Source organism: Rhipicephalus microplus, chromosome 9 (assembly GCF_043290135.1).
Source record: "Rhipicephalus microplus isolate Deutch F79 chromosome 9, USDA_Rmic, whole genome shotgun sequence".
In the NCBI taxonomy this organism is placed as follows: domain Eukaryota; kingdom Metazoa; phylum Arthropoda; class Arachnida; order Ixodida; family Ixodidae; genus Rhipicephalus; species Rhipicephalus microplus.
Window position 1 is genome coordinate 38238280 of NC_134708.1, and position 14373 is coordinate 38252652.

General features: G+C 45.1%; 1 protein-coding gene across 1 annotated transcript in view; it reads left to right on the forward strand.

Annotated features, from left to right (window-relative positions):
• Window positions 1-14373, forward strand: part of LOC119163699 (sodium-dependent proline transporter) — a 76493-nt gene that overhangs the window by 38483 nt on the left and 23637 nt on the right. Inside the window, exon 2 of the mRNA XM_037415761.2 lies at window positions 11368-11529. Coding sequence (XP_037271658.2) covers window positions 11368-11529 — 162 coding nt within the window. The remainder of the gene's footprint in view (window positions 1-11367; window positions 11530-14373) is intronic.

Consider the following 14373-nt stretch of genomic DNA (forward strand, 5'->3'; position numbering starts at 1 on the left):
CGCTCGTCGTTCGCAGTTATTTCGTTAGTTTTTGTTTTATCGATACAGACAGGCGACCTTGCTTATTCGTCTTAACTCGGTGAATGTTGATTCGTAAAGCGAGCGTAAATTGCCTGGATCCAATCTAGTCCATTTATCGCTAGTCTGCCTGGCTAGATTGGATTGCCAGAAATATATGTGTAGACGTCCGCCGTTGACGTTGGATGCGTTCCAGGCGTCATCTGTGGCAGCTGATATAAATCTAGTTGCATGGGCGTTTTTAATATTATTGGATCAGAATGCGTGGGGATAAAGCCGAGTTTGAAAGAGCGTGCATGGAAATTGCGTGATAATTTGAATATGTCATTCTGTCGCGTGCAGCAGTGTTGCGCGGTTGCTGTAAGCCTAGCTTTGAGGCCTACTTTATGCTTGTTTTTGACACGTGCGTCACGTTTAGTTTGGGTCGTTATCAGTTGTGTTATAGTGAATAAACTTTGGCGCTTATCGCATTGCTCAGAGGCCTGCTTATGACTATTGTTTGCAGTTGTTTCTCACACTGTTTATGGCTTACTTTTTTCTTGTTTGGGCCATTGTGTAGTCTGTATACCTGTATATCTGAGACACTACTACAGCAGAAATTTCTTGATTTTTTAATTCTTCCTACTTGGCATTCATATCGTGGCAGACGTTGACCTCCGGCGTCAGTAAAATGATACAGATCCGCGTCAGTTATATGAAACAGATTTCGAGCTTTCGTTTTTGGCCAGTTGTAAGTTTTGTTACCCTGATTTGGAGTTATATACCAATATGTTGACGTGACTTTCTTACATCTGTTGCTTTACTCAAATAGCATTGTTGCCTAAAAGCTCGGCGAGAACCAAGTATTTCATGTAACAGCATGACGGTACGGAAAACAGAAATGAGTGGATTTTACTTAATTTACAGTGTTGAAATGCAGCGTGCATGAACGAGAACCCACATGCATGCGGAGCATACACACGGACGCACGCACACACATCTTAAGCGTTTGGCGGTTTGTTGGCCTCTTAAGAGGCCAACAAACAGCCAAACGTTTGTGTGTATGCTGCGCATGTGCGTGGGTTCTCGTTTATGCACACTTTATTTTAACACTGTAAATTATGTAAAATCCACACTCATCTCTGTTTTCCGTACCGTTATGATGTTGTGCCTTAATCCGCAAGATTAAACTGTAGTTTGTAATGCCACAATGATGGGCTCGCGCTGAAGTCACATTCGGAACGTTGAGTTAAAGCAAGCGAACGAAATATTATGGCGCGTTTTTTTTTTTTCAGGAGGCACGGTTAATTAACGTCACCATATTTGCCGAGGTTGCTTTGCTGAAGGCAATCATCAGCAAGGTTGAGGGCTTAGGTTCTCAGACGCTCTCTCCCCAACAGTTGTGACTGTTCGTTTTCAAATATATCTCCGTGCACTATAATACGCTTCGATTTATGCAAAATCGCCACTCACTTGCAAGTACTCAGTTCATGGGGAGGTATCAGACTTTCATGCGTATACAACATAGCATGGTTAACAAATTTTTCATGTTGATATGTTAATATTCTGCTATATTTTGTCAGGGTTCTCACACTGCTCCGCGATTTCACTGTCCTTCAAGGCCCCCTGTTCTTTTTCTCAGCAACGCCATCGAGGAGTAGCCCTCTCTCTCTGCAGACCTATCTTCCGTGTTTAACGGTTAGTAAGAACCAAAAAAGAACAGGCTAGTAACGAACAGTTGAAGAGTAATTCTGAAAAAAGAAACGGAAAGGTTGTCAGTAAACAAGCCATCTAACCAGTGACAATGTTTTCGTTCCCAATAATTGACTTCTATAAAAAGTGGAAGCCCTATGCGCTTCGAAAAAACCCGTCACCTCAAGGTTACTGTCTAGACGTTTCCCTATAAAGGACACTCGGAAGGCGGGAAAATCTTATATCAGTTGTCAGAATGAGAATCAATTTTTATTTTAATTAGTACGAAGGTTACATAGTGACAATATACAGAAGAAGGTCCCGAAGTCAAACCCTGCAATGGGACCTCAATTTCAAAATAAAAATAAGAAATATCGGTTACAGCGTATAAAGCCTGTGCTTTACAAATTGCGAAATTTGAAAATAATTAAGTTCAACAGAAATAAATTAAACTGGAAAAAATACACACAAAGTAGCAAGAACAAAGTCATCAATAACAATACTCAATGAAGCAAAGATGCGTAAAAATCGGAGATTAAAAGAACAGAATCATTCAAGTGTTTTTTATTCATTAATATTTAGTGTTTTCATTTCAATGGGTCTGGAATTTTGTACAGTGATCGATGAGAAAAGTAGGCTGTGCTTGCCACAATTACTACTTATTTGAGGTAATATAGACTTGTTATTGCGTGCAAACCTTGTAGCATTAATATTTGTTAGATTTCATCGGCGTGTAACGCCACCGCATCATCTGAAGTTAATTTCTTTGGATGAGAATTCGGTAAGGCTATACGTGACGAGTTTCAAAACGGAAAAAAAAATGTGGTTAGATTCTAAAAGATACGTGAAATTGTGATTAAAAGCACTAAACGTCACTATTCTAACAGTTTGGTTTTGCAGTACTTGTAGCGGTTGTAGATGTGTGATGTATTTCCCCAACATGTAATGTATATATATATATAGTTGGCGTGAATATACAATTAAAACATACGACCACAGTAAAATGTCGAGCTTGAATACGTATCGTGATCTTAGAAGTACTCGGATCCCGTGAGTATTTTATAGTTCTACTTTGGATATGCGTATAGTAAATTTTAGGTTGTCTAGTTCTACGCCTAGATAGGCACAAGATGAACTTGCTGGAATACAAGTGGATCCAAGATATATAGAAGGAATTGAGGGAAGCGTCCGGTGATTTGACGTGAATAATACAAATTTTTGTTTTCGATGTGTTTACGTGTAATTGGTTAGTTTCGCACCATTCGAGTACATTTCGCATGTTTTTGTTGATGTTGGGTGTGAGAGTGTTTCGAGACATTTCTCTGACATGATGATAGTGGTGTCGCTTGCATAAAGTATACATTTAGAAACAGAGAGACAGTTCGCCTAGTCATTCACTTATAAGAAAAGCAGGAGAAGACCTCATATGGAACGCATACTCCAATATTGGTGTACATGGTTTTGGAATTGACACCCGAAGTAGTTATTATATGCACTCTGTATTTTAAGCAGTTTTACAGCGAAAGTGGGGCTTGTCGAGTAATTCATATATTTCAAGTTTTTGAAACAATATTTCATGAATAATTTTCTCAAAAGCCTTAATTAAGTCTATAAAAACTGAAGAAGCGTAACGACACCCGTCAATTGAAAATATTAATTCATCTGTCAGTGCAATCGGAGCGAGTTCAGTCGAATACCCTGCGCAAAAGCCGTACTGTAGTGGCGAGAGAATACTAAAATTTCGTTAAATAATTAGTCAGGCGCTTTTCAATAAGTTTTTTCAATTACTTTGCTGGAGAATGATGATACCCAGATGGGGCAGTAATTGGAAATTGAAGAGCGGTCACCCTTCTTGAAAACTGGTGTGATGCTGCCTTGTTTGAGCTCATTAGGGAGACAGCCAGATTTGAACATGAGCTTTATTATCAAGGCTATCAATTGTAAGAGACAGAGTTCGACAGTCTATCTTCGTTGACAGGTCATACATACATACATACATACATACATACATACATACATACATACATACATACATACATACATACATACGTACATACATGCATACGTACATGCATACGTACATGCATACGTACATGCATACGTACATGCATACGTACATGCATACATGCATACATACATGCATGCATACATGCATGCATACATGCATGCATACATGCATACATGCATACATGCATACATGCATACATACATGCATACATACATACATACATACATACATACATACATACATACATACATACATACATACATACATACATACATACATACATACATACATACATACATACATACATACATACATACATACATACATACATACATACATACATGATTGGGAACACCGACTTTTGTAGTTCGTAGGGGCCAAACGCAGGTGATATGTGCTAAAGTGTTCATAATACTAACAAAAGCGTTCAAGCAGAGCCGAAAGATATCCCTCGCAATTCAGAAAGTCAAACTCGGGCCCGTAGCCAGGAATGTTTTCGGAGTTTTCGTGGGGAAGGGGAGGGGTAGCACTTGTTGAAGGCCTCGAAAAAAAACCTTTATCCAATATAACTCCGGTAAAACACCCCACATCACCCAAATCCTGGGGACGGGGTTGTGGAGGTCTCTCTTTTTTTTTTTTTTTTTTTGCTGCAGGCCTGGTCACATTCATATGGCACACTGCGAGTAATCGTTGATTGAACTCGAGTTCGTGTTTCCCCTAACACTGCTCACGACTGTACATACACGCACGCGCCAACCCACAGAGACAAGCGCTCATGCAATTCACGCACAAGCGTTGTTGGCGACGCAGCAAGCGGAGCGCGACAGTCCCAGCGCGGGAAGATTGATCTAAAAAAGACGAGAGCTACGAATGGTTTGTGGGAGAGGATTCACGACGCAACGCGAGTGCGTTATGTGACGCGATGCTCCCGCATCGGAACCGGCTGGAACCGGCTGGAACCGGCCTGCTACGCGAGACGCCGTTGCCCGCAGCAGCGGCGGTGTGTATACTACAATGGCGCCGACGGGCAAACCGAGCAGCACGCTGCAGGCGGTCGCGCTATGTAGCCTTGACCGGGCTGCAACGTCTGCGCCTAGCGGGAACAAGACTGCTGGGCGATAGCTTGCTAGGCGGTGGAATCAAGAAGCTTCTCTTTCATGTTCTTCGTAATCGCGCGCTCGTATCTTCGCTTACATAACGCGCCCTACGGGTCACTTAATCAGCTTGCGCTGGATAATGCGTGAACTACGTCTACGCATTTTCTGCGCGTTCTTCTTTTGCGATATCCGTTTCTTTTATGACCACGACTGCCTCGTCTTTGTCTCTCTCGTCTGCGAAGCCCCGCAGTTCCTGGTTGCCGTCAGAGGTTGCTTACGAAATAAATAAATAAGAATGAAATTGATTAACAATTTATTTTGGTCCGGAGAAGACGCAGGGACGACCCCGGCCCCACCCGGCTAATCCCACGTATAGGGACCGTCAAGCCGAGCTTGGCGGCCCGTTCTCGGGTACTCTGGAGGGCCAGGGTTTGATCGTTAAGTTCGGGGCTGCACAGCCCACCTGTCCTCGCTGAGGGCGGGGCCGATGGCTTCACATTACCACAACACATGTGGAATGTTGCTAATAGACCATAGGCAGGGCAATCCGCACTCGGATACTGTTCAGGGTTCACGACATGAAGAACCGCACGATACGCATTGGCTGAGAACAATAAATTGGGGAACCCTAAATCTTCGCCTTTAGGAGTTGAACGCGAGACCGGTATCCTGCTTCTAGTGCGTACTTCAAATATTTTAGTGCATGACACCTTTTCGATCTTGCTATTCACCCACTACGTGGCCTTAAGGGAATCGACGCAGTAGCGTGTCTGCCTTTTGTAGTAGGGGCGACCGGCTTAAAACCACGAAGCCATTATGAAATCACATCTTCTGACGCCTGCTGGCGATGGACGCTTGTATCACACAATATTACTGCAATATTTCATGTTGCATTGTGAAGAACGTTTACAGGATGCTTGCGTTTGTAAAGCGTGAAAGCTACTTCCACTGCATTTCCAAGAAGAGGGAGTTAGTTTCACTGCATTCACAAGCAGACGCATGGCCGTGGGGTAGAACATCCACTTGCCATAGAAACAACCCTGGTTCGGTCCCCGCTCTGACCCAGGATATTTTATCATTTATTTTATTTCCATCGTTGTCGAGTTTTCGGTCACGGAAAAGGTCATTTTTCGCTCACAACCAACGACACAGACGCCGGAGTATCTGCGAGCTCTTTAACGCTATCGCGTTGACATGGTGTCCGTTTCAATCTCCTGGACATCCTGCTAGGGATTTTGATACGACACGCTCTGCGCTAGGGATGTAGCAAATTTTTTTCCCTGGGAGTGTAGGGGGTACAGCCAGACTTATGTACGTTCGTGTGTGGGTGTGTATACACAGGTGCAAAACGGGCCAAATTTGTGTGGAGCAGACCCCCACCCTGAGTCGGTTACGCCGATGATCCGCGCCACTGTAAAGTTACACAAACAGACTAGGAGGACATCCGTCAGTGATCGAAAACACGTGGTCGATGTAGCGTTATGAAAGACGGAAGACCCTGAAAGAGTTGCCGACCACGGAACTTTTTTTAACGATCTCATCGTGTGCATATTTGCTACGTCATTTCCGTGACGGAAATGCGTCCTTCTAGTCTTGGTTGTCCCCGGCATAAAACACTGTCGCGATGAGAATGCAGGAATTCTGCCATATTGGTGCCAAACACGCCATATTGTCAGAGATGAGTGGGACCTTCTGGCCGCAACAGCCGAGGGTCAGTCAGTGCTGTCACCACAATCGACTGAAAAAGGAAAACAACTAAATGTCGACTTTTGCTTTCGAGTCGTCCTAGGCAAACGCACAAAAGGTCGTGTAAGTTCTTGTTTTCTTCTTGACAGGTGCTTGTGCTCCTTTAAAGGGTCAGTAAAATGAAACAGTGAACGAGTTTAAAATGATAAATTATTCTTTGAGCACTTGGTTGTCATTAATTTCGATATTATGAGTTCGTTAATGAATAAACGAGGGAGCGAAGGTCAATGTCTAAACTTGAAACTGTGCGCCGAGAATACCTGTACGCACGAATGCCTGTGTGACGTCACGCACTTCAAAGCGTTGTTTTACTACCTAAACAAACTGGCTCAACGGAATTACCTGCGACAGTTCTTGAGGTTTGTGGCCCTCCCTCAGAGGACAGCGTACGTCATTTTTTACCAATTCTGGACTACGATAGCCCTGGACTAGTCAAAGACTACAACGTCAGTAAATTTGTGTGAGGTATATAGAGTCGCTGCATGCATAGAATCATTTTTTAGCACATTTGTGGCTTATAATAGGCATCTTCTCACCGCAAGGATGCATGGTGCTTTTGGCTTTGTGAAAAGCGCTGTGGCATTATCACAAAAACAAATTTTCTAACTACGTTATAAAATAAATGTGCTTTAAATATTTGGGGGGGGGTCAGTCTTAGATAATTAGCTCTTTGAACCTACGGTAAACATATACCGTTCCTTAATGTCTCCACTCCCTCCGTTTTTTAATGTCTTAATGTGTTCCTTAATGTCTCCACTCCCTCCGCACCGTTTCTGAAATGCGGTAATTCCCGGTCCTTTCGTTTCCCCTCTTTGCCGGTCAGTCTACAGCATGGTCAATATACATACCAATGTTCGCCATTGGCACTCTGCAAGCGTACCGAGGGAGTCCAGCTATACCGACCTTGGAAACGACGTCGGGAGAAAAAAATAATAATGCCCCCTGCCACGTGCCGAGGACGGATTAATATTTTCTTCGCTTTGAATTGAATACTTCATTTCGTATGCGACTGTTGAACTTGACATCCTTTCACAGGTGCCCGCGCCGCCGCCACCCGACGTTACCAAACTAGAACGTGCGCTGCCAGTGTCGGGGCATGCGCGGCACTTGTTCTGCGCTGCGAACAAACCACAAGCGCGCATGCAGTGAATGAGAAGAAATAATATTAACTGGCTTCCAGACAGCACCCGTTCGCAGCTGTTGCAACATTCGGTGCACGCAAACTTACATTGTAAGGTACTGGATTACATACGAAGTGTTTCTTGACAGGAAGGGTACCAGGACCGTGGAAGAACGCCGACGTCGTCTTAATATATAAGAAAGGAGACGTCAAGGACTTGAAAAATTAGAGGCCAATCTGCATCCTGTCCGTTCTCTACAAACTATTTACAAAAATAATTGCCAATAAAATTAAGGTGACATTAGAGTTCAATCAGCCAAAGGACCAAGCAGGATTTCGTACAGGTTACTCCACAATAGACCATGTTCACACTATCAGTGAGGTAATAGAGAAATGCGCTGAATGCAACCAACCCCTGCACATAGCCTTCATGGATTACGACAAGGCGTTTGACTCAATCAAAACATTCGCAGTAATGCAGGCACTACGAAATCAGGGAATCGAAGTAACCTACATAAAAACACTGGAATGAATCTACAGTGGATTCACAGCCTCCATAGATCTACATCAAGAAGGAGACATTATCCCCATAAAGAAGGCTGTAAAGCAGGGAAACACGATCTCTCTAACGCTATTCACCGCGTGTTTACAGGAGGTTTTCATGACCTTAGCTAGGAAGAGTTAAGGATAAGAGTTAATGAAGTGTATCTTAGTAACCTGTGATTCGCTGATGACATGGCCTTGATTAGTAACTCAGGAGACAAATTACAGCTCATGAGAACTAAACTGGGCACGGAAGGCAGAAAAGTAGATCTGAAAATTAATATGCATGAAGCTAAAGTAATGTGCAACAGTCCCGGCAGAAAACAACACTTTGCAACAGGAGGAGAGACGCTGGAAGTTATAAACGAATATGTCCACTTAGGTCAGGTAGTAACCGTGGAGCCGAATCATGAGAGGGAAATAACTAGAAGGATAAGGACGGGATGGATCACGTTCGGCAAGCATTCTCAAACCACGAATGGTAATTTGCCACCAACCCTCAAGAGGAAGGTATATAACAGCTGCATCTTGCTGGTACTTACCTACGGAGCAGAAACCTGGAAGCTTACAAAGATTTTTCTGCTTAAATTGAGGACGACGAAGACCCTTTGCCGAAAACGTAACGTGGAGAGGATTATGCCAGCAAGAGTGTCTGTGCGAATTTTAGCGAAGTGTTATGGCACCATAGAGTTTACGGTTTGTGTGTGTGTGTGTGTGTGTGTGTGTGTGTGTGTGTGTGTGTGTGTGTGTGTGTGTTGCGTGTGCGTGCAGCTGTTGTCACTTTTCCAAAATAACTGCGCGTCTTTCCTTCTCTATTTGCGCCGCGCCATCACAATGCGATAAGGGGCGTCCCTGTTCCTCTCTTTATCAGTTAAAGGAGTCCTTATCACTACATACATCTTTGCCCTCTAGATACTGATACACGCGCGGGAGCCTCCACTAAATCATGCAGGCAAACACCGGCCGCGCTTCGCCACTCACCCCGCTGACACGGCCGACTTATTATGACAAGGTCACGTCACCCGCTACGCAGCTGCAAATGATCCGCCCTGTATGCGGCGGCTTTGCTCGACCCTTAATCGAGCGCACTTGGCTTGCAGCCCCTCCCCCTCCTAACTACGCCGTCTCTCTCCTTGGGCGATGCGCTTCCTTGTTAGCTCCACTGTCCTAAGTGGCCCCCTAAGAAAACAACAAACCCCCTTCACCACCCACCTTTTTCTCTCCTCTGGCCTTCAAGAGACAACCGTTCTATTTTCAGGCTCTTGTATATTATCATAATAGCCTGACATAGGTTTACCGCATATAGACCATGGCACGTGTCAATGTCATAATCTTAAAAGTATTGTGCTTCGCATAGCGATCGACTTTAGGTCACTTGACAGCTATATTATAGTCACCTTTCACGTTATTGTACTAGTACCTAGTGTTACCTATATGGTATGTTGTACGCACGTTTTGTGCCCAGGATATTTAGGTCCATTTACAGCCACATTAAGGATACATTACGTCTATCCATTGCTCTCAATGATGCCATTACGTCCACCGCGTAGTCTATAGCACCAGTGACGTAGCCAAGGTGTACGTCACTAGTACCCCTTGGCTGGTACCCAAGTACCCCTTGACTTGGGTACCAGTCAAGGGTACCCCTTGAAATTTGGTACCAATTTCAATTGGTACCACTGGTACCAATTGGGTACTATTTACGGGGTGCCCCGTCACTAGTGCCCAATTTCAGGGGGGCGTGCCCCCCCCCCTGAAATTTTATCTCGCCGTGGCATACAGAGCTTAAATTATCCATTTAAAGGAGGTGCCCTCTTAGTCTGCAACGCTGTGTCCGCAACGCTGTGTCAGTGGATAAGGTGCTCGGCTGTTGACCAGAAGGTCGCGGGTTCGATGCTGGCCGCGGTGGTTGCATTTCAGTCAAGGCGAAATGCTGGAGGCCCATGTACTGTGCTATGTCAGTGCACGTCAAAGACCACCCAACGGTCAACATTTTCGCAGCCCTCTACTACGGCGCCTCTCGTCATCATATCTTGATTTTGGGACGTGAGACCCCCGATATCATCATTATCCAAGAATGCGTCATAGCCGTACGCCAAGAGTGAAGGACGTACTGCGTACTACGGCAAGTTGCGCTCCGGACAAGGCAGGGGCGACAACTATTATTCGCCAGTTCGTCAATTATCAAGCTAGGTAATTACCGAAGCACTTTTGGTCGTTGCTGCCTCGTCCAAACGGACCTCGCCCAAATGTCGACTCTAAGCATCTCGACCAACAGCAAGAAACACCGTTGTTTACAGCATGCTGTAAACAACGGTGTTTCTTGGTGGTGGTCGAAATGCTTAGAGTCCACATTTGGGCGAGGTGCAGATACTGGGAGCGGCGTCTTCCTTACTTACACTATAAGATCAATGTTGTACATACGTCGTCGGGCTGAAGTTGTTTTTGTTCGTGTCGTTTACTTCGGCTCAAGACTGCTTTCACCATGAAGGCCTATTATATCGAAACCGTGCGACATTGTGGAGCATCAAATATGGAAGTGTCCCAATAAGGCACGCCACTGTAGGTGACTTAAACAAAAAATGACAAAAAGAGACACGATAAGATACGCCACTGTACAGTCTTGGTCAAAAGTTCTCAGGTCATGCTTCCATTGAAATACACGGAGCAGAGGCCTGAGAAATTTGGACTCTCCCTGTACATGGTGTCACTTTTGGACATGTTTCACATGTGCTATTATTAAAACACGACAACCAAAGCCGCGTTTGTTTGAGAAAACGCAATCGGACGTATTGAGCAGTAAACTTGAAAAGTGGAAACCAATACAAGCACATTTTGGAACAAGAAAACTGTTGTGATTCAGCGTGATTTTGTCGAAAGGAGATGAACTTTAAGGCGAAGTGCTACGCAATAATAAATTTGTATTTTAAGTACTGCGCGTGCACTGGACTCATGGTGATGTGAAGTAACGACGTTGGTTACTATATCTCCCTGACTTGGATACACACACTGTACGCTTTTCCCAGGAATGCTGGCTAAAACTGTTGTCTCAGTCTATTGCGTCGACAACGTATCCGTAAAGTGTAGATGGCAGTTCAGTATTCATTCGTGCAAGAGCCTTTCTCGCCCCCGTTCTCACTTTCTATTGGTTCTCTTACTTACAGCGGATGGCGATGGCCGACGCAAGAGCTCGACCAGCGCCGGAAGCGACGACACGAGGGGGAAGTTCGGCAGCCGCATTGAGTCGCTGCTGTACTGCATCGGCTTCGCCGTCGGCATCGGCGACGTCTGGCGGTTCCCCATCCTGGTCTACCAGAATGGAGGAGGTGCGTATGTGCGCGTACTTGTACACTGTCACGAAGTCGCAACATTTACGAAGGAAGCAATCACCTTGTTCAGTATAAAACTCCTTACATAGACGAACTTGAGGCCGGGAAATGTAAAGTCAAACTGCAGGCAATACACATTGTGCACTGATAGTGACGGACGGCGTATAGACCGTCGATAACCTGAACCGGGACAAGGAGCGTTAGTATAGATACGTGCAGCACCGAAAATTCGAACATTATCACCGGTTTCCGCGTTTGTTCGAGAATAAACTCAACGGTTCGCGTTCGCGCGCTCAAGCCTAAAATATGAACCTAAAACTATCTATAGTTTTTTAAATAAAGCTTTTTAACACGAAGGCGTGCTTTACGCCGGGGTTCACCACGGCTCCACTGAAGTATTTCCATCATGGTTATCACGTTGTAAAATGTATACTAACAGACTTCAAAGAAGAAAAAAAAAGACAGGGAAAAGTTCCGCAGCGTAACGTCGAATCGGCGACCTCGCGCTCCTAGCTCAACGCGCGACGCTAACCATTAGGCCACAGAGCGACACCTATGCAGCATGTTAACGGCAGGCCATTTATAAACACTACGCACCACTGGCGGTTCTCAGAGCTCAGCAACTACAGCGCGTTTTCGTCACCAGCAGTTAGGTGGCACGACGGGCGCACAAGTTGGGCGCGCGCGCTCTAAAGGTCGTCGTGCCGCGCCACCCCGCAGGCCTACACACGGCGTGGTCAAAGTGCGTATATATGTTCTCTAGCGTGCTGCCTCACTCGTGCGCGCGCTTATCACGGGATTTGGGCACTTTGTACCTGTTGTGCTTTCGCCGCAAGTTTGCATTGAAGTTAGAGTAGTTTAAAAGAGCACGAACTTCTCCTCGCTCGCTGCCGCGGCCGCGTTTACCTTTGAGCAGCGTGCTGAAGTGTCGAGCTGTGACAGTTGTTTGTCTGCGCTCTTCCTGTACATGCCAATTTCTTGCGCACTTTCTGCTTGACGTGTGCGCTTCAAGTTTCTAGCTGCTTGCCGTCCTTCGCGTGGCATTGCGATTTGTTGCCATATAACATTCAATGCCTTGCCTTTGTGGCGAAGAAATGCAGATCGAACGCTCAACTATTTTTGCGATGAAACGTTTCACTTTCATGTTATACGGATTCCTAAAATTAGGGATCAACCACGTTTCCGCTCTCTCTCTCTTTCTCTCTCCCAGACATTTTCGTCGTGGATTGCGCCGGAATGTCTGGGAGAGAGAGAGTGCAATAGGGTGGCGACGTAAAACATAGAAAGCGGCGTGTGTGGCAATCCTTACGCTAGTAATTATGATCACGTGTCATGCCATCCCGTTTGAAGAAGGGCGCTTACAAGTGGCCTAACTTGGCCGTTATTTCTTTTTGTTAGAATCGGGTGTTATTTAACCTTGTGCCAGAGGGCCCACGATGCGGCGGTCGGGATTGGCCTGACTGTCCCAACGTGGGAGCGGCCCGCTGCGCGCTGAGTCGTGCACCTCGGGACTTCAAATAAAGTATCGCATCCATCCATACATCCATAGCACATTGAGGTCGGTTGAATTAATATGCCAATGTAGTTCACTTTTTCGCACGCACACCTTTCTATTTCTGCTCACAGTATATGTGCTAACATACCATTCTATATATCTGAAGCCCTAGCTGTATATACGTACTGGATGTCCCTTCCCGCAAAAAAAAAAGGGGGGGGGGGGGTGACGGGGCTTTGCAACCTGTTGCCGATGCTCGTACGTTATAGCACACATTATACTCCTCGGCCTTCTACAACATAGTGCTGCGATAGCGAAGCATTCGAGATGAGCAATGGCAGTACCTTCAACGCTATGGTATGCTAATTTTCTTTCTCGCAATCCATGCAGGGCGTCAAGCCGGTCACTCGATCATTCCAATGCTATTTTTGCTTAAGCTCTCGTGACAGAAACGAATGTATCTCGCCTCCGAAGCGACTTGATTCCTTGAAATGCAAGTAACTTATATTAATCTCTGTCGATTACGCTTGCAAGTGGGACTTTCTTTATTTTTTACTTTAATAAAAGGTGACACGTCGTGACATTTCTGGGCGAACACCTGGACATGCACTCGACTTGACTAATTCTCACACATGTTGGATCGCTTACAACTTAGGTCAAAGGCAGGTACTTATCTTGCAAGGCTGTACGGAGTAAGCAGAACAAAGTGAATTAATACTCGAGGACAAAAACAGGACGGCAAGCGGCGTTCAGGCACACCACGGCGCTTTATCTGTTCATCTGTTTTATTCATCTCTTCGTCTATTCATTTATTTAACACTGCGTAGCAACGCTCTGCTCGTCCACAACCTCGCTCTAATTCAAAGAGTAATATCGTTTCCGGTTCAGCGACAATTACACTCAGTATAAAACCACCTATCGTATTATTTCAAGTAGATATAAGACCCGAAACAATTAAACTCATGGAACAAGAGTTGTCTTGTGACCTATTTCATCTGCGTGTGTTGTTTCTTGCACTGAAACCCTAGAAGGTTTCATACATGATAGTACCAGCTCTACGAAAAGGATAATTGATAGCCTGTGAGCCTACAAAGAGGGTTCAACGTAGATTGAGGACGATGCAGTGAGCAATGGAAAGGAAAATGATAGGTGTAATCTTAAGAGACAGGATGCGAGAATTGTTCGGGCACCAGACTGGTGTTAAGGACATGTTAGTCGAAATCAAGAAGTGGACCTCGGCAGAGCATGTGGCGCGTGTGCACGATAACCGCTCGTCATGAACGATAACAGACATTCCAAAAGAATGCTAATGCGCGAGGGATAGACAGAACGCTAGGTGCGCAGAT